The sequence below is a fragment of the Amphibalanus amphitrite genome, unplaced genomic scaffold, assembly GCF_019059575.1.
Source record: "Amphibalanus amphitrite isolate SeventyFive unplaced genomic scaffold, NRLGWU_Aamphi_draft 000719F_arrow, whole genome shotgun sequence".
In the NCBI taxonomy this organism is placed as follows: domain Eukaryota; kingdom Metazoa; phylum Arthropoda; class Thecostraca; order Balanomorpha; family Balanidae; genus Amphibalanus; species Amphibalanus amphitrite.
Genome location: NW_024882213.1, coordinates 188,807 through 212,651, shown reverse-complemented (window position 1 = coordinate 212,651; position 23,845 = coordinate 188,807). Strand labels below are relative to the sequence as shown.

Below are 23,845 nucleotides of genomic sequence, written 5' to 3'. Positions count from 1 at the left end.
CATCACGTGGGTTGGATTGCCCTGATACATGGATAGCCCTGGGCGGTGTTTCACGGCCCCGCGCTGCAGCACGCTGCGCTGCGCTGCCATGCATTGTAGCGGCGGTTGATATGAATTCGGCTCCACGCTAGCGTTACGAGCTTCCGAGTCTGTTGATGTTTCCATGGAAATTGGAAACCCAATGCACCGGTGCGCACAACGCATCCTGTCCAAGCAAAATTTTACCATCGATGACCTCTGGTGACATGACCTTTTGCTCTGAACCGATCTAAAATTGGCTGAAGTATTTTTCTTCTTTTTGCTACTTTCGACGCTACTTCGAATACCACTTAAATGCCCAAAGCTGAGTTATAAGAATGATGCTCAATCCCCATTTCCCCTCCAACAGGGCGTGAGAGTCTAGGCATTCCTGTGGCTAACAATGACTATCTCATAATCATTGTGGCCATGAACATCTACTGCCATTCTTTAACACCGGTTTCGCTGCGCTGAGCGGTGGCCGTCTCGTTTGTTGGATTCTACAGCTGGCTGGCGGAAAGCGTTACCGGCCGCCCGTCCACCGCCCGCGGGCCGGACCGAGCGGTCCCGCTGACCCTACCTGACCTGATACCGGCGCGATACGGGACAGGCATACGGGGGTTCGGCTCAGCGAAGGCAGCGCCCACTGGTGCTGGGGACTTTTTTAATAGACCTACTGTACACATCGTTAGAACAGTTGGTATGTAGGTTGTGGGTATCATAAGATCACGATGACTGTTTGTGTAGCACATAAGTTAAGGCGTAACAGGCTGTGGCGGCGGCCTGTTACGCCCTGTGTTTTGCGCATCCGCAAAACACAGGATACGCATGAAAACTCATTCGATTGCTGTATATAAGAAACGAGACAGAGACGGGAAGGAATGTCAACCGGGTGGCCGCAGGCGGCGCGCACACACTGGTTCCACTAAATCGTAGAAGAGCCACCGTCAACGCAATAAAATGGATATTAGATATCACAAAAACAAACGGCGCGGGCAGCTCGTGGCAGCGCAGTCGCCGGTCTCTCATCGCTGCACCACATTGAACATGTCACGCACTGTGTTGGCTAGTTTGGATAAGAGCCGCTGGGCGTCGCTGCTGTTGCGCGCCCGCCGGCCGAGCGCAGAGTGCCGGCGTGCGTCTCCAGGCGCCGCTGCAGGGCGCGGAACCGGAGCCAGCCGGTGGGCGGCACCTGGCCAGCGTGCGCGCCGCACGCCGTCAGCAGCAGGCCCAGCTTGTCCGACAGCTGCATGCACGTCACGCTGGAGGCGGACGATGCCTCCAGCGCGCCCTGGCTGCGCTCCACGGCCGCGGCCAGGTCGCGCACGGCCTCCGCCGAGCTGCCGGCGCCGGCCGAGCGGCTGCAGCCGATCGGCGGCGCGCTGGTCGGGTGCGGCGGCGGTTTGAGAGTCCCGCGCTTGGCAGATGTGAAGCAGCGGCGGTAGAGGCAGCGGCGACGGCCGAGCCAGCCTGCTCGAGCCTGTCCCGTCGACCTGTCGTTTTTCGAAGCGCTGACTTGAAGCTGGTGACGGCCTCGAGTACTCGGCGCGGCGCTGCGTGCGCGGACTGGGCACCGGGTGGCCGGCGGCATCACGGGACCGCCGCTCGACAACTGGTCCCTCAGGCCAGTTGTCCCTCAGTTATCCCTCAGGCGGCGGCGGGAACGTCGGGTCGACGATAAAGTCGGCCTCGATGTCGTCAGGAGGCGGCAGTTCCATCGGCGGCGGGGGAAACCCCAGCTCGGCAGGTTTCAGTTTCTGGAGCGACGACGGCCGGCGCCGGTCGGTCGCCGACTCCGCGCCGGCCCCGTCCCCGCCGCGCCGGCAAACACTAGCGGACTGAGCCGCGACAGCCGCGGTCTCTGAAACTCACTGTTGGACGAGTTGGACCGCACCATGGCTGAGGGCTTCTTGGCGGCGGCGGCGGAGGCCGGCGGCCGCACGCCCTCTGCTTCCGTGTGACTGCGCAGCGCGCGGGCCTCGCCTGCCGCTCCCGCGGCCGCCTCGCCACCCTCCGCACTGCCGCGCAAACCGCTCTCCCGCAGCGAGTCCAGGAAGGCGCCGATGTGCGCGCCTTTGGGCAGCGTACCGTACCGCATGAAGGACTCGTTGACGTGGTGCTCCTCCAGCGGCGCCACCTGCCGTTCGTCCTGCTCGTCGTCGGGGACGCCTGCTCGGGTCATCAGCAGCGGCCGGTACCTTCGGCAGCGGCTCCTCTGCAGGGGCCTCCTCCAGCTCGGAGTTTTGACAGCTCGGAGCGCTGTGAGCTCGGTTTGCGCGGCGGCTGCGCCGGCGACGCCCTCCGAGTCCTCGGCCACCTCCTCCGTGTACGAGCTGTCCCGCAACGAGCTGTGGCGTGCACAGGGGGCGGGGACGGGGAACGGTCAGAGCTGGGGCGTGCACAGGAGGGGTTTGGACACGGTCAGAGCTGGGGTATATGCGGGAGGGCGGTGGGCGTGGACTATCGCAACTGCGCCAATCGAAAATGCGACCGAGTTATATCCATACCCTTGAAACAAAAAGTTATAGAATTGTGACGTTGCACTCAAAACACGACAAAGTATATCTCTACTCTAGTCTCTATGCTTTAACCCTCGCCTGCACATGCCATTTTCCAATCCTAGAACGCACATGGGGGGGGGGGCGGTTGCCACCCCCCCCCCGCGCCATTCCGTTCCTGTTGGAGATAGAGCTTCGCGGTAAGGACCAAAAAGTTTTTTTGGGAAGAGACGAATCCAATGATACCCAGTTTTACCTTCTCAGGTCAGTCATTGACCTTCCAGGTCAGGTCAAACTAAAACATGTTGCTTTTTGGGGCCACCGTTAGAATATCACGTGCTGTGCCCATCATATACTGATCGTTTGTGGTGCCAAGCCAGCTAGAACAGCTCTTTGTCACACTATGCGACTAGATTTTTACTGGTTGTGGCCATTTCAGGTCAAGTTAGGTCAAGGTCAATGATATGTGTTTGTCTGTGTGTGTCTGTGTGTATACTGATGTGTGCACAGAATGGTTTGTTTGTGTGTCCCTATTACATGGCATCATAAACTGAGAAGCTTTTACCAAAAAATGCAGCAAAAAACTTCATTAAAAGTTAACAGCTAGCCTAAAATGCAATGCTTTTAGATGACCTAGGGCTAGGTTGACATTGACCTTGACCCTGACATCTATACAACATCGAAAATAACATATTCCATGATAGATGGGAGGTAAGTCCAGCAAAAAAATGAAATCAAGGTGTCAAAAGCTCACAAGACCCATAGCCGACGCAAGATATTGGGTACCTATTGGTCATTTGGGTCATGACATGACCTGAAGAACAATGTAATATCTCCAAAACCAAAAACCACAAAAACTTGAAATTTTCATTGGACGCTGAGAAAGGATTGAGACGCAGCTATACTGATGCGAAAAATCAAGCATCTAGCTTTAAAAATGTTGAGTGCAGAGCAGAAAATACTAACTGGGGGGGGGGGGGGGGCCCCCGTGCAGGCAAGGGATAAAGAATAAAGTCCAAAATTACAACAGCATCATCATACATCTGCGATCTCCACCTTTCAACTGACTGAAGTATCATTGAAGTCGACAACCATTTTCTCTGACCTGCAATTCAACTTCCTTTATTAAAATAATAAACTCTTTTCAAACTTCAGGTTTGTTTTTGTGGGGAAATGTCTTGTTTTCTTCCCACAAAGTTATCCCCAAAATTGGTGACAATTATGATTCAGCTTTCTTCACTTATAACTTATAAATATCAAAAGCAGTCATTTAGATCAAATTAATTTCATCCATTAGGTTTTTTACCTCTGCATGAAAAATGTACAATTAGAAATTGGCAAAAAGTTCCTTTTCGTTGGTTGGTTGTGGGATAAGCACCATATCATATTGGGAGTGGGACAAAGCCAAAGGTGCTAATTGGAACTCTCACCCTGTTCTGATGGTTATTATATGGGAAAAGCTCCCCTAGCTGAGCTGAATTGGGCAGAAACTGAGCTGAGCTGAATTGAGCAGAAACTGAGCTGAGCTGAGCTGAATGGAAACCGAGCTGAGCTGAGCTGAAACTGAGCTGAGCCGAGTGCAGCTGGTTTGAGCGGAACGTGAGCTGAAGTGAGCTGAGCTGCGTTAAACTGTTCACACTGAAATGGCATACAAAGTGAACCTTCCCCCCCCCCCTTGTACATCCTAATGGATCACACCACAAGTTTCTTTCAGAGCATCCTTGATTTTCAGTTAAAACAACCTGCGGTTAACTGAAAATCAAGGATGCTCTCAAAGAAACTTGTGGTGTGGTCCATTAGGATGTACAAGGGGGAGGTGCACTTTGTATGCCATTTCCTTGTCTGCAAACTTCTTCTTGGGTCACATTTCTTTGTCTGACCTTCACAAGGCCTAGCCGTCAAAGACTTGCACACCTGACACCATGATTTGTGAAGGTGAAAAAATGCAAAACAAATATGTAGACAAAATGGAGAGAAATATGCTAAAAATATTTGCTTTTACAATAATACATTGTAAGCACAAATATTTGTGGCATATCATTCTTGAACCTTGCATAAAAAGGAAGAGACGAAGAATAACGAGATAAAGAAATGCCCTCCAAGTATTTGTGCGGATACCAAAACCAAAGACAATTATTGCCATATTGTTACCTTGCATGAATAAAATAATAAAAATGGCAATGCCAGTGCCTCGAAATTTGACAAAACTGGCACCTCCTGAGGCAAAAGCAGTCTATTAAAACTTACCTGAAAACTGTACCCCGAGAATTATATATTCCGCAAATGACACAGCAAAGCCGAGGCATGACCAATTGAAACAAAATAAATAGATCACTCATGCTGCTAACTCATCATTATCCCACAACCAGAAAAAAACTCAAATTCGAGACAAAGGAAACGAAGATCGGTGGGTATACTCCAGCTCCGTGCGCCGACAGCGCCAGCTTATTGGTAAATCAAGTGGTACTTGAATGAAATACGTGACAGGCGCTCAAAATGCAAATGACGTCATCAGATTGCCGTTAATGGTTAAGAGATAGGGCCTTGTACAAGGCCCATTTTCAAATGAAGGGAACGAATTTCTTCAACACCACGAGGCCGCGGGGGTTGCAACCTAGATAGATAGTGGTTTCTGAACCTCGCCGCAAACTTGGCTATCTCAACTCAAACCTAATGTAAAAGTGGGATAGTCCCTTTAACAGCAGGTCACTTGGTGCTTCGTTGTTTGGTGTACTTATCCATGGGTCAGGTCAAATCAGAATCAGAATCAGAATCAGTTTATTCGAAAAAGGTCCGCGTAAAACGGGGCTTTTCACTTTCTCACGTCAATCAGTAAATCAATGGGGAATGTTACTGGGACATCAGACATAATTAAAATCGCACATCAATCTCGCAAACACTCACATAATACCTAATACAATACATGACTAAGTAAAAGGGGGGGGGGACTCAGTTTGATGCCTGTGAGAATGCCACAATTCAAGATTGGCGACGAACGACTGACACTCGCAGAGCATCATCCATCATCAGCTCCCAGCGCCGTCTTAACTTTAACGCGGAAACTACGGTCTGCAGGATCCAGTCGGTGCCTATTCAGCAGCGAAACGCCTCGGTAACACAGTCGTCGCCGACCCGTCTCGGTGCGTATGCGCGGCAACGTCCTGTTTACGGCTCGACGTGTGTTGTGATCGTGGATCTCGTCTGCTTGCGAACCGATGGTGAGGTACAGGCCTGTGGGCTCTTCGTTCCGGATAATACGTTGCAAGGCACATATAGTGTGAAAATCGATGAGCTGCTCAGCTGTAAGCCACCCTAGAAGTTTGATTGCATCTGACACGTGGTCACTTCGCCGCCTGCCGGTGATAACACGGGCACCAAAATTTACAATTTTTTGAATCCTGTGCACTTGAGTAATTCCACACGAGCCGTAGACAGATAAACAATATCGCACGATAGACAACACAAGTGACTCAACTATGACTTTGAGTGCCTGGCCGGGTATAACATGACGAGCATGGCTTAGTGCTATAAGGATACCTGAGCATTTTCTAGACATACAGTCGATGTGAGCTTGAAAATTCAGCGATCTGTCCATAGTGAGCCCCAGATTCTTGACTACTCGCGATTCTGTTACAGTCGTTCCGTTAAAGCTAAGCGAAACAGGTGGAAGGTCACGGAGCATCTGAGGAGTGCCGAGGACAATCATCTGGGTCTTCTGGGCATTAACCTTCATACCATTGCAGCTAAACCAGCGGAAAAGAGCCGCGAGTGCGTTTTCCATCCGCTCAATAAGATTGGGCAAGTCTCGCTTCTTGCCACTGACTAGCACCTGCGTGTCGTCAGCATACTGGATTATGCTGACTTCTTCACTGACACACAGGCTCAGGTCGTTGGCATACAGTAGGTAAAGTAAACAAGAGAGCGCACCACCCTGAAAAACACCGATGGGCACATCTCTAGTTTTCGACAGCTGGTTGGCGACTGCCGGCACATGTCCAGCACCGCTGGGATCCGCAGCCTGCTCCGTCGCCGGCATCCGTACCTGCTGCGTGTGCCCTTCAAGATAACTGCGGAACCATGCGGTGTCTATTCCATATAGTGAGAGTTTTTCAAATGAGGTCAACTGAGGTCAAATGACGTTTTTGCCAATAACTTGGCACATAATAACGCTAGAGCTTAAAAAAATGGTACCATTGTGTTCCTGGTGATCAGCTGAATCGAATGATATGCGATATGATACAGTTTGGTTAACTTGAACTTAATTTATTAATTTAAGTTTACTTAAAATTTAAGAAAAACTTTAAGTACACTTAAGCAAGCTAAAAAGTATATCATTCGACGCGCCTTGACGTGCTGAGTTCACTGGTGCTTTTCTTTTTTCTCTTTCTTAATTAGATCAAAAGTTATAAGCGAAAAACTTTTGACCTGTTTTTAGCGAAATTTTTACATTTATACCCCCCAAAACCCCCCTAAATATTGACCTAGAGCAACCAAATTTGCACAGGGGCGAGAACTCCAGGGGGCCCACCTACCTACCAAATTTGGTGTTTCTAGGTGCCATAGGAGCCAATCGCGAGGGGGGGGGTCGCATCGACCCCCCCTGCCAGGCCGTGTTATGAAAAATGCCCTGCCAGGGCGAGGGTTAGGGTCAGGGGTGTTATCCAGGGTCAGGGGTGTTACTCAGGGTCATGAGCGCTGCATAAGGCCAAAGTCATCGTCAATTTGATTGTGTATTTGATAGTAATTCTGGCTCTGGCACATATACCTACTTTGTTCTCCGGTCACGGGATAGGCAACTTGCATACAGGACGTGATTCTAATAATTATATCAAAAACGTGAATTTTTTTATGATTTTGGTAAGAGTTATGGAGAGAGAGAGAGAGAGAGAGAGAGAGAGAGAGAGAGAGAGAGAGAGAGAGAGAGAGAGAGAGAGAGAGAGAGAGAGAGAGAGAGAGAGAATGCCCTATTCGAAATCGATGCATGGTAACAAGTTTGACACATTTGATTTTGATCTTCCAAACCGGGTTGAACTGTCGCCAAAAGTTTCCAAAAGCCTCAGACCCATTGTGTGGAACTAACGGGTCCTACGAAAAAGGCGTGGCTGTCAGCAGCATTGTTTTCTTTGAAGTTTTGACGTCTCAGCAGAAAGATGAGATCAAACTGTTGACTTCTTACTAGCTGTGGCGTTGTGCCGAGCAGCTACTACCTTTTATTTTGTGTTTTCAGAGTAGAGGTGTTTTGATAGCACATTTTTGGATGAATTCCCTTGCAGTAAGAGAGAGAGAGAGGGAGAGAGAGAGAGAGAGAGAGAGAGAGAGAGAGAGAGAGAGAGAGAGAGAGAGAGAGAGAGAGAGAGTGAGAGAGAGAGAGAGTGAGAGAGAGAGAGAGAGTGAGAGAGAGAGAGAGAGAAAGAGAGAGAGAGAAATACACAAACATTATATCAAGTCTGACAGCCACTTGACATTGACACATGACACTGTCACTGACAAAGAACACTGGTATATATGACACTGACAGCCATCAGCCTGACACAGCAGCCCCCTCAGCCCTCCCCCCCCCCCCTCCCACTATCAGCAAGTCGTTAGGCCGTGGATCGTTGCCCCTGAGGCGTTGGTCGTCTGAAGCTATTTAGATTAACGACTGTGACCTACCGTCCTTCTGACCTGGGCCGCAGTTAGGGGGAGGGGTAGGGCAGAGACATTCGAGGAGGAGGGGTAGTTACAGTGATGACCTGTGTCGTATCCCGTCACGGGCCGCCCACCTAGGAGAAGAGGGAAGGGGAGGGGGAGGTCGTTGAGAGGGCGGCTTCATGAAAGGGAGCTTATACAGGGCCAGGGGTCACGGTTAGGTGTGCGGCCATGCCGTCTGGCTGGGATGGCTCTGCGGTCAGAAATATGCGACATTTATGGTCACCGCGACTATGGTCATGCGACTGAAGACTGTTCAATTCGAAAGGTTCCCCGATTTTTTGTCAAAAGTACTCTACTTGATAGAAATTATTTTCCCACTTTGGGAAAATAATCTTGAAATAGAAGAATAAAGGAATTGGCAAACCCATCAAGAAATAAAAACTATCCCGAAGAAGTTGTGTCACAATATCCCCGGATTTTCGTTTGCATCTCTACTTCTCATGTCTCCATAAATTGTACGAGTCTTAATTGTTCACACCGGGAGGATAGTAAGTCAGGAGAGATGAATTTTGGACCAAAAGTCACGACACTGGCGAAACTGTTGAAGATAACATAGCGGGTTTTTGGGGTCTGCATAGGTCAATCGTAAATACGTTTCCATGTCATATTTATGAGCTACCTTCAAGTTCAAAAAAGTTTCGCTTCTCAGTTTAACCCTCGCCCGCACATGCCATTTTCCCATCCTAGAACGCACATGGGGGGGGGGGGGGTGGTTGCCACCCCCCCGCGCCATTTCGTTCCTGTTGGAGATAGAGCTTAGCGGTAAGGACCAAAAAGATTTTTTGGGAAGAGACGAATCCAATGATACCCAGTTTTACCTTCTCAGGTCAGTCATTGACCTTCCAGGTTAGTTCAAACTAAAAAATGTTGCTGTTTTGGGTCACCGTTGGATATCAAGTGCGCTGCTTATCATATACCGATGACGATGCCCTTTTCTGGTGCCAAGCCAGCTAGAACCTCTTTGTCACACTATCCGACCAGGTTTTTGCCGCTGAGGTCATTTCAGGTCAAGTTAGGTCAAGGTCAATGATATGTGTTTGTATGTCTGTGTGTGTCTGTGTGTATACTGATGTGTGCACCGATTGTTTATGTGTCCATATTACATGAAATCATGATCTGACAAGCTTTTACCAAAAATGCAGTCAAAAAACTTAACAAAAAGTAAATTCAGCTTGCCTAAAACGCAATTATCTTAGATGACCTAGGTTGACCTTGACCCTGACCTTGACATCTGTACATCGTCGAACAGCATGTTCGATGATAGGTGGGAGGTAAGACTGGCAAAAAAGGCTGAAATCAAGGTGTCAAAAGCTCACAAGGCTCATAGCCAACGCAAGATGTTGAGAATTGGCCATTTGGGTCATGACATGACCTGAAAAACAAGGTCATATCTCCGAAACCAAAAATCACAGAAACTTGAAATTTTCAGTGGACATCAAAAAAGGATAGAGGAGCAGCTATACGAAAAATCAGTCTTCTAGCTCTAAAAATGTTGAGTGCAGAGCAGAAAGACTACCTGGGGGGGGGGGTGGCAACCACCCCACCCCCCATGTGCGGGCGAGGGTTAAAACAGTTTTATGCAGAAAATGCTGAACGGGAAACTTATGTTGTGTTCGTTCATTATCCCTTTTGGAGTACGCATGGTTAAATTCTATCAAAGTTCAATTATGACGATATTATACAAATAATGTCATGCAAGAGCAACAGAAAAGAAGCACTAAATGACCTGTCCCCCGGACAAATTACGCCCGATTTGTAGCCCGGCCTGCCGTGCCGACGGTTTTAACTTCCGCGGGCGGGTCGCCAGCGTTGGCCGCCGTCGTCGCGGCACCTCCGGTCGAGCCGCCGCTCGTCGCTTTCGACGCTCAGTGTGCCGACGGCAGCGGCGAGGGCAGTGTCGAGGCCGACGGTAGCGCGGCAGGTACGGGTGGAGGGTGAGAGGGGACTGTCGAGGGGAGGGGAGAGGTTGGAGGCAGAAGATTGCAGCGTGACATGTAAAGGTGAGGAGATGTTTGTGTATGTAGTGGCTGGTTGGTGTCGAGGCCATGTGTACTCCCTGCCCCCTGGGAACCTAGGCAAGCAATATGGTGGTTGTGAACGGTTTGAATCTGTAACCACTTGCAGTAAAGCAAGTTAGCTTGGCTAGTTACCGTGACCTTTCATCGCCCATTTGGAGTCTGGAGTTCATGGAGCGCAACGAAATAAGTATGTTGTATCAGTTCGAGCAGAGTTAGTTCTTTCTTTTAGTTCTAAGAAATGATCAGTGCTCCCGGATTTCGTGTAAACTCAGCCTCTTTGTAATTGATGAATATGATTTTAAATTGATATGTGACGACGAGAATCTTAGCTTTTATATCACTCATGCAAAAAATGTCAAGAAGGTATCTCAAAGTTTCTATTTTTTTTTCAAATTTTGCCGTCTTATGCGGTGCTGTGCAAGTTCGAGCAGATATCCTGTTTTAACTAGTTTTCATGTGAAAAACGGCGAGCTGTTACTTTTCTTTCGAATATTGTTGGGGTGGGGGAGGGATGATACGAGTACCTATATACCCCACGTGACAGCGCTCTTGGATCTGCTTGTGTGAGCATGGCCATTGGTCTGCATCTTGCTGCCGTAACACCGTCGTGATGCATCGTTGTGAATGAACTCATCCTCAGCAGACCACAAACGGTACATGCCTTATGACATAGATAACATGCTTCATGTTATCTATGCTTATGATTATACATGTTGTTGAGCTGGGACGGCACATGCGTTATCTGTGCACGTGCTCACTAAGCCATGCGTTTGCAGTCTTTGGTGATGCATTTCTACTAGTGATGTCAATTTCAGAAATTTTGGAAACCAATACCAAACCGATACCGACCAAAACCACTAAGAGTTTACCAAAACCGAACCGATTTTCAAATATATGGGGAAATACCGACTAGATACCGAAATCAGGGAATTATCAAACATGTGCTTCAAACTTTCTCTAGACATATGATAAGCCTTGAAAGGTACCTAATACTTTCAAATAAGGTAACAAAAACAAATCAGGCAATCTCTTATTTGCATTGCAAAAAAAAACATTTATAACTGTATTTTGTAACTATTAACAAATATTCAGGTTAGTTATTTAACTGGAATGTGGATTCAAGTCATCTGCATGAGGTGTTAGAACAATAACTTAACCCTGAATCTTGTCCATGCCTGAACCATCAAACGTTCTTTCAATTCAAGTCATTCATTTCGAGTCCGGTCAAGAGTAAGACAGGGTTAAGTGTGTTATCATGATCCAAAAGTGGTGACTCAATTGACAATGATGGGCTACACCTTCGGCTGCACCATTAATGTAAACAAAACCTATGATACCTACAGTTCAACCCAAGTAGCATGGTGATTGGTGACGATACTGACGCAGCCAATTTTTCTTCATAAACAAATGTTTAACACAACAAAACTTGATAAATAATTACTTACGAGGCACACTGATAGATAGCAGACACCACTGTAATGATATCGCGATGAAATCTAAGTAAAATGTCCATAATTTTACGGAAGCATTGACACACGTCACGTGTCATCTCTTCCATAATGGCGGCCTTAGAGGCGGCGGCCATTTGCATCAAACCAATTAAACTGTATAAAATAAGGTTTTTCTTTTCTTTTTTGCTTAACCTTCGCCCCAGTGGGGGGGGGGGGGGCATATGTTACCACCCTGTCGCGTTTTTGTGTGTAAATAAAAAAACGCGGCGCGCAGCGCCGCACCGCTTGGGGTAGCTTTTTGTACATCAATTTTGGACAATGTGTGAAATTTTTGACCCCAGGTCATGTCAGGTCAGGTCACCAGGTCAAGTTAACTGACCAAGCCTAAAAAAGTTTGCAATCATGTCCAGCCTGCAGTGTTTGTCAGAAAGGTTTCAAACTTGGTGGATTGCATGATGTTATGGGCACCTACAATTTGTATATCTCGGATTTTTATATCCGTGACGTAAAGTCAGGTCAGTGGCGTGACCTTACCATTATAAGGCAACGGAGAAAAATGAAAATGCCTCTAAATCCGTGTGTATGCATAGGAACAGTCCAAATATTTCAGAATCACAATGATTTGGACCACCCGTGACGACCAAGGTGAGTTTTTTGCTGATAGCCTCTAGAAAGGTCATCCGAGGTCATTTGAGGCTACAAACAGATTTTTGCCTATAACTCTCGATTGGAAAGAGATAGGACGCTGGGGATGGTCTCATTGTGTTTGTCTTGTTGAGACGCATCGAATGATATGCAACATGACCTTTTCCGGTCAGGTCATGACCTTGACCTGAGGTCAAATTTTCAAGTTGACCTTTCAAGGTCAAATTATAGTTCATTCGACGCGTCTCGTCGAGAGGAACACGATTCTGGCAATAGAAATGTCCTAGCTGGTTTACGTCAAAAGTTATTGTCGAAAAACACATTTCGTAAAAACAGCTATTTTTTTGAGTTTTTGCCCTCTGGAGGCTAAACCGTTGATCTGAGGTCAATTTTGATGATGACCTTATCAAAAGAAGAGTTCAAAAGCTATCGATTGCTTTTCTCGTATCATCTCGCCAGTATCATCCGCACCGCGCCAGTATCGTATACACCCCGTCAGTATCGCCTCCCGTGGGCCGGCTGCCGCTAAGTGAAGCCATCACTGGCCATAGTCTGAAAATCGTCGAACCATCAACGTTCAATCGCGTGGCGCCGGAGAATCTCGGACCTCTGTCTGCCGCTGGAGCGAGACGCTCGAATCAAGACGAATCGAACCAGGGTGGATCGAACCGGGACACTCGAAATGGGGCGCTCGAATCGCAACGCTCAAAACAAGTCAGTCGAATAGTGAACCGAGACCGTCGAATTAACAGGGACTCTCGTACTGGCTCCGAGACATTCAAACGAAGACAGCCGAATGAAGATGGCCGAACCAAGACAGATCGAATTGCGCGAGCATCTCTTTTTCGCGAAAGCCTGGTCTCTTCATAGCTTCAAAGCGCGCGATCCTCAGCTCGCCCAGCCTCGTCTCCTAAACCTCCGTCTTTTCAACAGCAGGCAAACCCGGCGCGGCGGCTGCGATAGTGACGCAGCATCAGGGGCGAATGTGGCGCGTCAGCTGCCAACTACGGCGCGCCGGTCTGGTGATATTGGAGCGGCATTATTGGCGCGTCATGGGCCGGCGCCACTGATGGAGAGCTCGGCTCACTGATGGCACATCACGCGGTAATGGCACGTTATTGGTCCGGCATATGGCGGAAATTTTACAGCCAGCCGAGGTACCGGCGGCGGGAATATATATTACTGAACGGCTCTGGGAAAGAAAAATGGAAACCGAGGTCTTTAAAAAATTGTAGGCACGAGGCGTAGCCGAGTGCCGGAGATTTTTTGAAGACCGAGGTTTCCATTTTTCTTCCCAGAGCAAGTTCAGTAAGATATTTCCCATACGTCGGTTAATATCTATTCAGAAACTCACAATTTAATTATTGAAATCACCTTTTTTAAGATTTTTATCAAAAATTCACCAGAACTGTAGGTCATCAACCCGTGCCGGAAAACAGTGTAGGAAAGATCACGTGCAAATGTTTCCCGCACGGCTAGGATAATGCTAAAGGGATATCTCGGCGTATGGGAATTTCTCCTCTGAGATTAGCCAGTCGTTGAAGTGTAGTGGATATTGCTAAAATTGGCTAGATTACTTTGGTATGGATAGGAGCAAACAAGAAAATGCCGGTAATATTACCTATAATTTTCTGGAATCACTGAAGCTACCGTGTGATTTGTACATTCATAATGCGTATCTCGCAGGTGGTGTTTTCTAATGGTCAGTTATTTTATTTAGAATTTCCTCATAAAACTCATCCCGGTGGGCTTGTTTAACGGCTCTGCTATGCTCGCATTCAGCAGTACCTGGGCAGTAGACAATCTTCTTGTTCAGTGCAGTTGTAACCAGTGGCCAGGGAATATTCATGGAAATGTTGAGTCTTAGGATGGGCTCCTGGTTTCAGTAAGGTTAGGTACTCATGTCGAAATAGTTTCAATATGCAGAGTGATCCGGCTCAGGTTTTATAGCTGACAAATAGACCATTCCTGCATTAAAAGTTATGCATGATAAACATAGTTGCGATTGCAGACATTGTATGACCCAGACCCAGTCGTTAGCATAACTGCTGATCATTCCATCTATGCCACACGTAAATCACATTAAAGTAGTGGTTATTTCATAGCGACAATCAGTGCTTTCACTAGGGACGTAGCCAGGGGGGGGGGGGGCACGAGGGCCAAGCTCTCCCCCTGATGGCGAAAAATTAAATAAAATTAAATGAAAAAACAACTGCACCCCCCCTCCCCCCAAATAGTGGGCCAAATCCGAGGAGCTTTCCTTTTTTGGAGGGGGTATACGACACTAGGTCGCGATCTGTGGCCCCTCCCTGAGCAAAATCCTGGCTACATGCCTGGATTTCACCATACAACCGTGAATTGAAGAGGCCATCCTGATGCCATCCACTCTTTTTTGCAAATGCTATGTCGCCAATGAGGAAGGTTTCAATCGGAATCAAACCACGTCATCGACATTTGATCACGCTGCCAAACGAGTCTGATGTCGTTAAAGGATTTGATTTGACGCATTAAACATCAGCATATTTCACAACGCAAATCAGACGGTATTTTGAGATTTTTTTTGACAGGGATGAAAAGATAAAAAATTACGAAGCCAGTTCAAATAAATTCAAACATGAAACACATGCCGTTGTGATTTTGTACACCGCCTTTTATGGACTGGTGCAAAAGACAGAAATAATGCGGCCATATTTTTTCCTCCGCTCTTATTTCACGTAGCACAGCTTTAATTTGAAAATGTTCGTCTGTAATTCAGGTCTAACTGCAATCGGTGACACAGAGAGCTATAAAACTGTCGGTTATATGGCCAGCATTAACGAGTGCTTCCGCTCCCTTTAGAAATATCTGCCACTGCAAGCACTGCCGGTGACTAAGGAATTTCATGAGAGATATTAGCGTGCGTGGATGGGTATCGGAGAAGTATGGTGGACATCAGTGTGTCAGGATTTAGTTGACATATTGGTCACTCATGAAAATCAATTGCATATTTAACAAATTGTACGTATGAATGCCACATACCCATTATACATACCTAAACAGTTACCTCAGCAGCAACAACGTATTACTATTCAAACGCAACCGTTTATTGTGATTCATAAGACCAGTAAAACGCCTTTTGGGCGAAGAACGAGCGAGCGAGATAGTGAGCCCTGCACGTGCGAAAGGGCGAGAGGGTACTTCCAACGGGCTTGCGCAAAGCACCTTTCTAACCGGTCGCTAGCGGTGTACCAAATTTGAACGCAATCGGCCCAGCCATTCCTAAGGTCTGGAAGCGGCATTCTGCACGTGCGCACGTGCAAACAGGGTCCAAACTGACTTTTGCACGGCACCCTACTAACTGGTCCCCAACCGTGTACCAAATTTGAGCGCAATCGGCCCAGCCGTTCTCGAGATCTGGAAGCGCCCCCTGCACGTGCGCACGTGCATTAGCACCTTAACCGCAACACATGGGATGAATTGCCTGCCTACCTGTATGCCAAGTTTCAGCGAAATCGCCCCCAGTAATTACCGAGTTATTAAAATGGGAACAAATTTGACACCTCTTATTGTTGTATTTTGCACGCGCACTGGGGGTGACCCACATGCATCGAGAGTATCCTATTTTTGGTAGAAGGGATGCTGCTACCCTACAAAAATTACCGTAAGTCAATCGCCCAAGCGGCTGCTGAGATATGAGCCTCTCAAAAGCACTACTTTTGCAAAACAGCTTGAACACCCTTGACTTTTCACGTGGCACGTGCCACGACGGTCACTGAGATGTATCAAAAGTAGTCAATTACGGGGTAGAAGGGATGAGGCTACCCAGCAAAAAAGACCGCAGGCCAATCGGTCCAGCGGTTGCTGAGATATAAGCCTCTCAAAAGCGTTACAGGCCGGGCCGGGCCGGGCCGCTCATGCTGAGATTTTTCCGTTATATTGACCAGTAAAACGCCTTTTGGGCGAAGAACGAGCGAGCGAGATAGTGAGCCCTGCACGTGCGGAAGGGCGAGAGGGTACTTCCAACGGGCTTGCGCAGAGCACCCTTCTAACCGGTCGCTAGCGGTGTACCAAATTTGAACGCAATCGGCCCAGCCGTTCCTGAGATCTGGAAGCGGCATTCTGCACGTGCGCACGTGCAAACGGGGTCCAAACTGACTTTTGCACGGCACCCTACTAACCGGTCTCCAACCGTGTACCAAATTTGAGCGCAATCGGCCCAGCCGTTCTCGAGATCTGGAAGCGCCCCCTGCACGTGCGCACGTGCAGTAGCACCTTAACCGCAACACATGGGAATGCATTGCCTGGTGGGTGCCTACCTGTATGCCAAGTTTCAGCGAAATCGCCCCAGTAATTACCGAGTTATTAAAATGTGAACAAATTTCACACCTCTTATTGTTGTATTTTGCACGTGCACTGGGGGTGACCCACATGCATCGAGAGTATCCTATTTTTGGTAGAAAGGAGGCAGCTACCCTATAAAAATTACCGCAAGTCAATCAATCACCCAAGCGGCTGCTGAGATATGAGCCTCTCAAAATCACTACTTTTGCAAAACAGCTTGAACACCCTTGACTTTTCACGTGGCACGTGCCACGACGGTCACTGAGATGTATCAAAAGTAGTCAATTACGGGGTAGAAGGGATGGGGCTACCCAGCAAAAAAGACCGCAGGCCAATCGGTCCAGCAGTTGCTGAGATATAAGCCTCTCAAAAGCGTTACAGGCCGGGCCGGGCCGGGCCGCTCATACTGAGATTTTTCCGTTATATTGAAAAGACTCGCTTCGCTCGCTGCGCTCGCTCGCTCGTAACCAGTAAAACGCCTTTTGGGCGAAGAACGAGCGAGCGAGATAGTGAGCCCTGCCCGTGCAGAAGGGCGAGAGGGTACTTCCAACGGGCCTGTGCAAAGCACCCTTCTAACCGGTCGCTAGCGGTGTACCAAATTTGAACGCAATCGGCCCAGCCGTTCCTGAGATCTGGAAGCGGCATTCTGCACGTGCGCACGTGCAAACGGGGTCCAAAATGACTTTTGCACGGCACCCTACTAACCGGTCCCCAACCGTGTACCAAATTTGAGCGCAATCGGCCCAGCCGTTCTCGAGATCTGGAAACGCCCCCTGCACGTGCGCACGTGCAGTAGCACCCTAACCGCAACACATGGGAATGCATTGCCTGGTGGGTGCCTACCTGTATGCCAAATTTCAGCGAAATCGCCCCAGTAATTACCGAATTACTGAAATGGGAACAAAGTTGGCACCTCTTATTGTTGTATTTTGCACGTGCAGTGGGGGTCACTCACAGAGATGAAGAGTATCCGACCTTTGGTAGAAGGGATGCAGCTACCCTATAAAAATGACCGCAAGACAATCGCCCAAGCGGCTGCTGAGATATGAGCCTCTCAAAATCACTACTTTTGCAAAACAGCTTGAACACCCTTGACTTCTCACGTGGCACGTGCCATGACGGTCACTGAGATGTATCAAAAGTAGTCAATTACGGGGTAGAAGGGATGGGGCTACCCAGCAAAAAAGACCGCAGGCCATTCGGTCCAGCGGTTGCTGAGATATAAGCCTCTCAAAAGCGTTACAGGCCGGGCCGGGCCGGGCCGGGCCGCTCATACTGAGATTTTTCCGTTACATTGAAAAGACTTCGCTTCGCTCGCTGCGCTCGCTCGCTCGTAAAAAGACTCGCTTCGCTCGCTGCGCTCGCTCTCTCGTAACAATTGCTCACCCTTTCACTCTCATTGCTTTGAACCAGTGCAAAGTGTTCCCTTAATCGTGAATCGTCTAATGCAATATGAACAAGGCTGCCGTTTGAAATCGAGCTTCCCGAACTTGCCGTGATACCATGACTGAAACTTACCTCAGCCAGTCTGACCGTTTCACAGTAATTAACTGCGTGGGAGTGATGCCTCAAAACAGCCGTACTCGGGGCTCATTAAGTGCTCAGCTCTGTTTGAAGTCCATCAGACTGCACGTGGCAGCGGCGGGCCGGAAATGACGCGCTGAAGCCGGCGGATCACCTCAGAGCACTGACGGATCCAGGGGAGGAACAGTTGGGCAATTCGCCACTACGCGGCGTCGGGAATTGACAGATTTATGCCATTTTTGTCACATAAAAATTAATTCCCATAATCCCCACGAGAAAACAGTATGTTTAAATTGATAACGGCGTACAATAAAGCTGAATCCTCTGTTTTTATAGTGAATAATTTTATCGGGGAGTGTACCTTCCGCATCGTCTAAAGCCACCTTGCTGAATCTGCCAGTGTCTCAGTGTCATTTCCGGTCAGAAGTCAGCGCGGTCCGGTCAGAGACCTCAGTCCCCGGTCCATCCAGGCTGGATCCCCGAGGACTGAATAGTTTGAATGGTGGACTGTTCGGCCAGGCTACCACGCGTCGAAAGCGAGGGAGTTCGGTATCTTCGTCACGGAAAGTTTCACCGCTGGGACTGACATGGGATGAGTGGCCTAGTATTCACGTAAGAAGATAATAAAAAAGGCTGAACTTTGATTGGGCAGACAGCTAGCTGAGATTGGTGGAGAAAATGAGAAAGAGAGAGAGAGAGAGAGAGAGAGAGAGAGAGAGAGAGAGAGAGAGAAAGAAGAAAAAAGATCATGGAGCAGGATAGATAATGCACAAATACAGACACGTTGCCTGCAGCAAGTGAGGACGACTAGAAAAGGCAGGGACAGAAGTTCTCTCATGACAAAGCAGAATTGAGAACAAAGAACAGTACCACTACGACAAAAAAAAAACATATTTTACAGCTCCGAGTTTGCTAAAATCGTATCCACCCAAAGTCACATTGAAAATTTATTCTTAAAATAAGCCGTGATTGTGATAATAAGCAGATTGAATCAGGTCATGCCTTCTCCCCGCCCACTTACCATCCCCCTCCCCCTCTCTCCGCCTCTACTCCAGCAGCGTTCCGTTTACGCAGACCCACGCGCTCCCTAATATCCTGACTATTCCGCAGTCCTTATCTCCCCAGAGTCGGCTGACTTCCGGCTGAACCGCGTGGAACACGCCCGACCAGAGATCAGAGCTAATGTGCGCCAATATTCCCTAATCTCTCGCCCTTTCCTTTACTGGTGGGGCTTTCGTCCCCTCCCCGCGGCAGAAACGATCGCCCTCTACCCACCCTCCATCTCTCTCCCTCCTCTGTCTCTGTCTCTGTCTCTGTCTCTGTCTCTGTCTCTGTCTCTGTCTGTCTGTCTGTCTGTCTGTCTGTCTGTCTGTCTCTCCCTCTTCTCTTCTCTCTCTCTCACTCTCTCTCTCTCTCTCTCTCTCTCTCTCTCTCTCTCTCTCTCTCTCTCTCTCTCTCTCTCTCTCTTTCCTCGGGCACTTTGCGAACCGGTGGCGGAAGTCAGCAGTGATTAGCTCTCACCGGAGACAGAACTAAACAAACGGAGTCGACAGGCTGTGCGTCGCGCCGCGGGGGACGGGACACAACACTCTGGTGGGCGGGCGACGGGCGCTCAGGGGCAACGAAAACGTTTGGGCAGGACCGTGACTTGTGTTTGGGTTATATTATAGGGATGTTTGAGCTTATTACTTTGCTATGGCGCAAGCTATTTCCAAATTCGTCATGCTCATCTTGGCGCTTTGTACAATTTAATTGTCGTTTTAGGAGTGGACCATTATTAAAATTTCTTGTGAACATACTCCCATGTGCTTAGAAATCAAACTTTTCACTGGAAATGACAAGGATTTGTCTGCCTTAGAGTGGATACATCTTTCCTTGCCTATACCGAGACAGAGAATCTGAATCTGACCAGTGCACATATCTATCTCAGCAGGCTCAATAAATTACAGCGTTAGTGACCCTCCAACGGCTGATCATTATACGACTGGTAATGACCAAAGAAAATGTGGGCAGCAAATGACGTGTGACGGAAAATTCATCTGCAGTCGTTCGCGACACATTATACCACTGCGTAAGTGCGTATTGAATGCAAGCTCAGAGGTGCCGCTGTGGATGTAGATATATGAACAGTGATCATCCTCCAATGCGTGCTTTGTCTCTCTCTCTCTCTCTCTCTCTCTCTCTCTCTCTCTCTCTCTCTCTCTCTCTCTCTCTCTCTCTCTCTCTCTCTCTCTCTCTCTCTCTCTCTCTCTCTCTCTCTCGCCCGGTGCGCGCTGTAAGCTCGTCTACTGTTAACGCCAGACCCCTTGAGACCCTAATTTTTCGCGATTATTTTTAAATGCGTGGAATAATTTCAACCATATTTAGGAAGTAGCTGTTTCAAGACCTGCCGAAACTTTTTCTTCAAATACATTTTGTTGTCACTTAAATATTTGTGGCACTTGTCATTCACTCGTAATGTTAACTGTTTTTCCATCCTGGATAGAGGCTTTCATACGTCATGACATTAGGCTCCGCCCACGACTGCGGCATTGACCCGTGCCCATCAGCGACCTCTGTACAAACGACACCCCTGCCATCTGTAAAGGACTATGAATTTCGCCGACGCTTCACGTGCATGAATCAATTGCAGCAGACGGTCAAGTAAATGTGAGTTGACTCTTGTATATAGGACCAAGAGGACCATCACTCCTCAACCTACTACTCACACGTGCTTCGAACAAACGTTAACGATTCCTAACAAATACGATTTTCGATGTAGGATATCTGTTTGAAATACGAGCGAGCCTTATGATGTGAAGCGAAGGCAATTAACTTATTATTGCGTTGTTCGATGGTTGTATAGCGATGTACAAATCGGCAGCTACTTGGTGACATCTGACATCCCATTATCGCATTATCTGCAACGTCATAGGCTTTAAATACAGGTTAATATTTCCTAACCTTATGCCAGTTATATATGCCATCTGCCCGTCATTTGCAGCTTATAAAAATAAAACAAATATCAGCTAACATATCAGCATTGTATAAGCAATGCGCATTGAGCATTTATGGCTCCTCAGTCATCATGTCGCTCTTAGGGCACTGTCAGTCAAGACGTTACGCACAACTTCGCCGGCTTTCGGCACCGCCCGACCGCCCCCGCTCCCCGCCACAGCGAGAGTGACCGCGCGCCGGCCCGAAACCGCCGCAGGCCAAGACCACAGAGGCGGGGCTTAGCTGTGACGTCATAACGTATCACAGACTGACTGGTGATAGCCTCTACACACCGGGTGAAAATCTTGCTCGAAATTTAACATTACGAGTCAATGAGAAGTGCCTGAAATATTGAAATAGCGATAAAATATCTAAATTGTAAAAGTTTCGGCAGGTCTTGAAACGGCCATGTCCTGAGCTTGGTTGAAATTCTTCCACGCATTTAAAAATAATCGCGAAAAATTAGGGTCTCAAGGGGTCTGGCGTTAACAGTAGGTATAAGCTCGCCCAGGCTGGCGTATTCGTTCGACCCGCTGTCAAACCTCACTGAACGGAATTCGCCCAAGCCTGCCAACGACCACTCGGACATTCTCTGACGATAACGATGTCACAGCGAGTCTCTGCATGCCGGTATTGGTGACAGCTCAGGCTAAACAGCCCCGTTCCTACACATATAGCCAGGGGCTGTCATATACAAATACTATCAGTGACGGCTGAGCCACCTACTAGCCAGTGCTCCACCAAAACCAGATAGAAATGTGTGCGTATTAAGAATTGACTGTTAGAGTTGCCAATCGCTGGCAGGGACTGTTGAGACACCTGCTACAAAGGGAGTGAATGACATAGGGGAGAGTGGGGCAAAGCGGCCACCCGGGGCAAAGCGGCCACCCATCGTTTTAGCCCTTCATAGCTGGCGTCAGTTCCAATTCATGGTTTCCAATTATACTTCTCTGCACGGTCGTTCGAATGAGCCAGACCGGGGTTTCAGGCCCATCACCATTGTTCTGTGAAACACGGAAAAGCATTTCTTGCCAGGTTACCAACTATGTTTACAATTTTTAAATGTTATGTTATTCCATAACCGTTTGGAATTTTTATAAGCGTTCTTGTCCATGCATTGCATGGGTATTGTACATGTATTCTACCAATTTTAATGTTTTTTACCCCACTAATAGCTAAGCTGGAATATTTTTGTCTCGGACGGTATGCGCGGGGCAAAGTGGCCGGGGCAAAGTGGCCACCCCCCAATTGGGCATAAGTTGCTTCCATCTGGATAAAAAACATTATTTATATTCAAATGTGTGTCATGCATTCATCTTTGCCACTTTTCAGTTGCATGAGTTACCAAATAATGCAATTAAATGTTTATTTTCATGAAAATCCTTTCTTTGTTTACCTACAGGTGGAAGATGATAAAGTAACCATCCATCCTCGCTTAACCTTGTCACCATCAAATACCCTAGTCGTACACGAGGCAACTATTTTGTTTCTCATATCGGGACTTGAGAAGACGCCGGTGGCCGCTTTGCCCCAGGGTATGGGGCAAAGTGGCCAATATGCATAGGTTTAAAGTTTTGTCAATATCTTTCATATGTGAACGCCTTTGGAAATAAAACGCAGTTGAAATTAAAGGCAACTTAATAGGGATCACATTGGTATAGAAAGAATCTTTCCAAGTTTAAAAATCAAGCGTTGGCATCGTGAGAAGTGTTAGGGTGGCCGCTTTGCCCCACTCTCCCCTACAAATATCTGCTGTTAGTAATTCAATTGTCCACTTCGGAGTAAAGATTTCAAAGTAAAGAGAAGTAACTTAAAGTAAAGATTGTTCCTTCGTTACGAGCCATGCAAAGCATCAGCTGATGCACATCCCGTGATCCAACCAGGACCAGGACTATCATCTGCCATAAACCGTAGCCGATTTACGGTGAGCCGCGTGCCATAATGACAGATGCGTGCCATAATGACGTCATATGCGTGCCGGAGCGCCGGCTACCTCTCGGCTTAGATGTCCCATCCTATCTCCCCAACGGTGATAAGCCAGCGGAGAAACGCCAATCCCGCCCCGAACCTGGCACGGCGCCCGCCGCCGCCCGCCCGAAACGACCCTAATTAGCGTGTTTTCGTAAAAAGACGAGATTTTTCAGGTTATTTTTTGGGAGATTTTTACGCACGTGTGGAGATGATGAGATTAGAAGGCTTGACAGCGTTGTAGTGTGCTCGCGAGAGCCAACCCACTTACTAGAAGCAGCGATGGTTTTGTTTCGAATTAGAAGAGAAATGCATTTTACTTGTATGCTACAGTGAATGTGTGCTTGCATAGAAGAAACGTACGATTGTATTTCATTTTAATTTCAGTAAAAATTCCTTTCAAACTAGATGGATCGAAACAGCTAAGTTCTAGTTTTGAGGTTTCATTTGACTTATTTTTAACTGGTCCCACAAGTTAATTGGAGATTTTAATGCATCATTTTGCAATTACTTCCTGTTAATTCAGGGTTGTATACGACTCAATCAATAGCAATCAATTCAATCACGACAAATTTGGGAAACCAATCAAATCAATCAAGTCAGAGCAGTTTTCGGGAATTGATTCAATCGACTCAAACGCGACAATGAAAGGAATCAATCAACTCAATCAAACGACTCAAACCAAGATATACATTAGGTTTTTTGCCCCACCAACTTGGAAAAGTGTCCATAGCAG

At 47.8% G+C, this 23,845-nt stretch overlaps 1 protein-coding gene across 1 annotated transcript; it reads right to left on the bottom strand.

Annotated features, from left to right (window-relative positions):
• Positions 1–665: 665 nt before the first annotated feature.
• Positions 666–4,978, bottom strand: LOC122365152. The gene is made up of 2 exons (XM_043336119.1): positions 4,764–4,978; positions 666–2,366 (listed from the first exon to the last, which is right to left on the bottom strand). The coding sequence occupies exons 1-2, from the start codon at positions 4,853–4,855 to the stop codon at positions 1,769–1,771; spliced, it is 690 nt and encodes a 229-aa protein (XP_043192054.1). The 5' UTR covers positions 4,856–4,978; the 3' UTR covers positions 666–1,768.
• Positions 4,979–23,845: the final 18,867 nt, after the last annotated feature.

Excerpts from the sequence above, each read along its gene's own strand:
- LOC122365152 (XM_043336119.1), bottom strand. The coding sequence starts at position 4,855 with ATGAGTGATCTATTTATTTTGTTTCAATTGGTCATGCCTCGGCTTTGC. Across the intron at positions 2,367-4,763 it reads TCTCGGGGTACAGTTTTCAG|CTCGTTGCGGGACAGCTCGT; the intron begins GTAAGTTTTAAT and ends TGCACGCCACAG.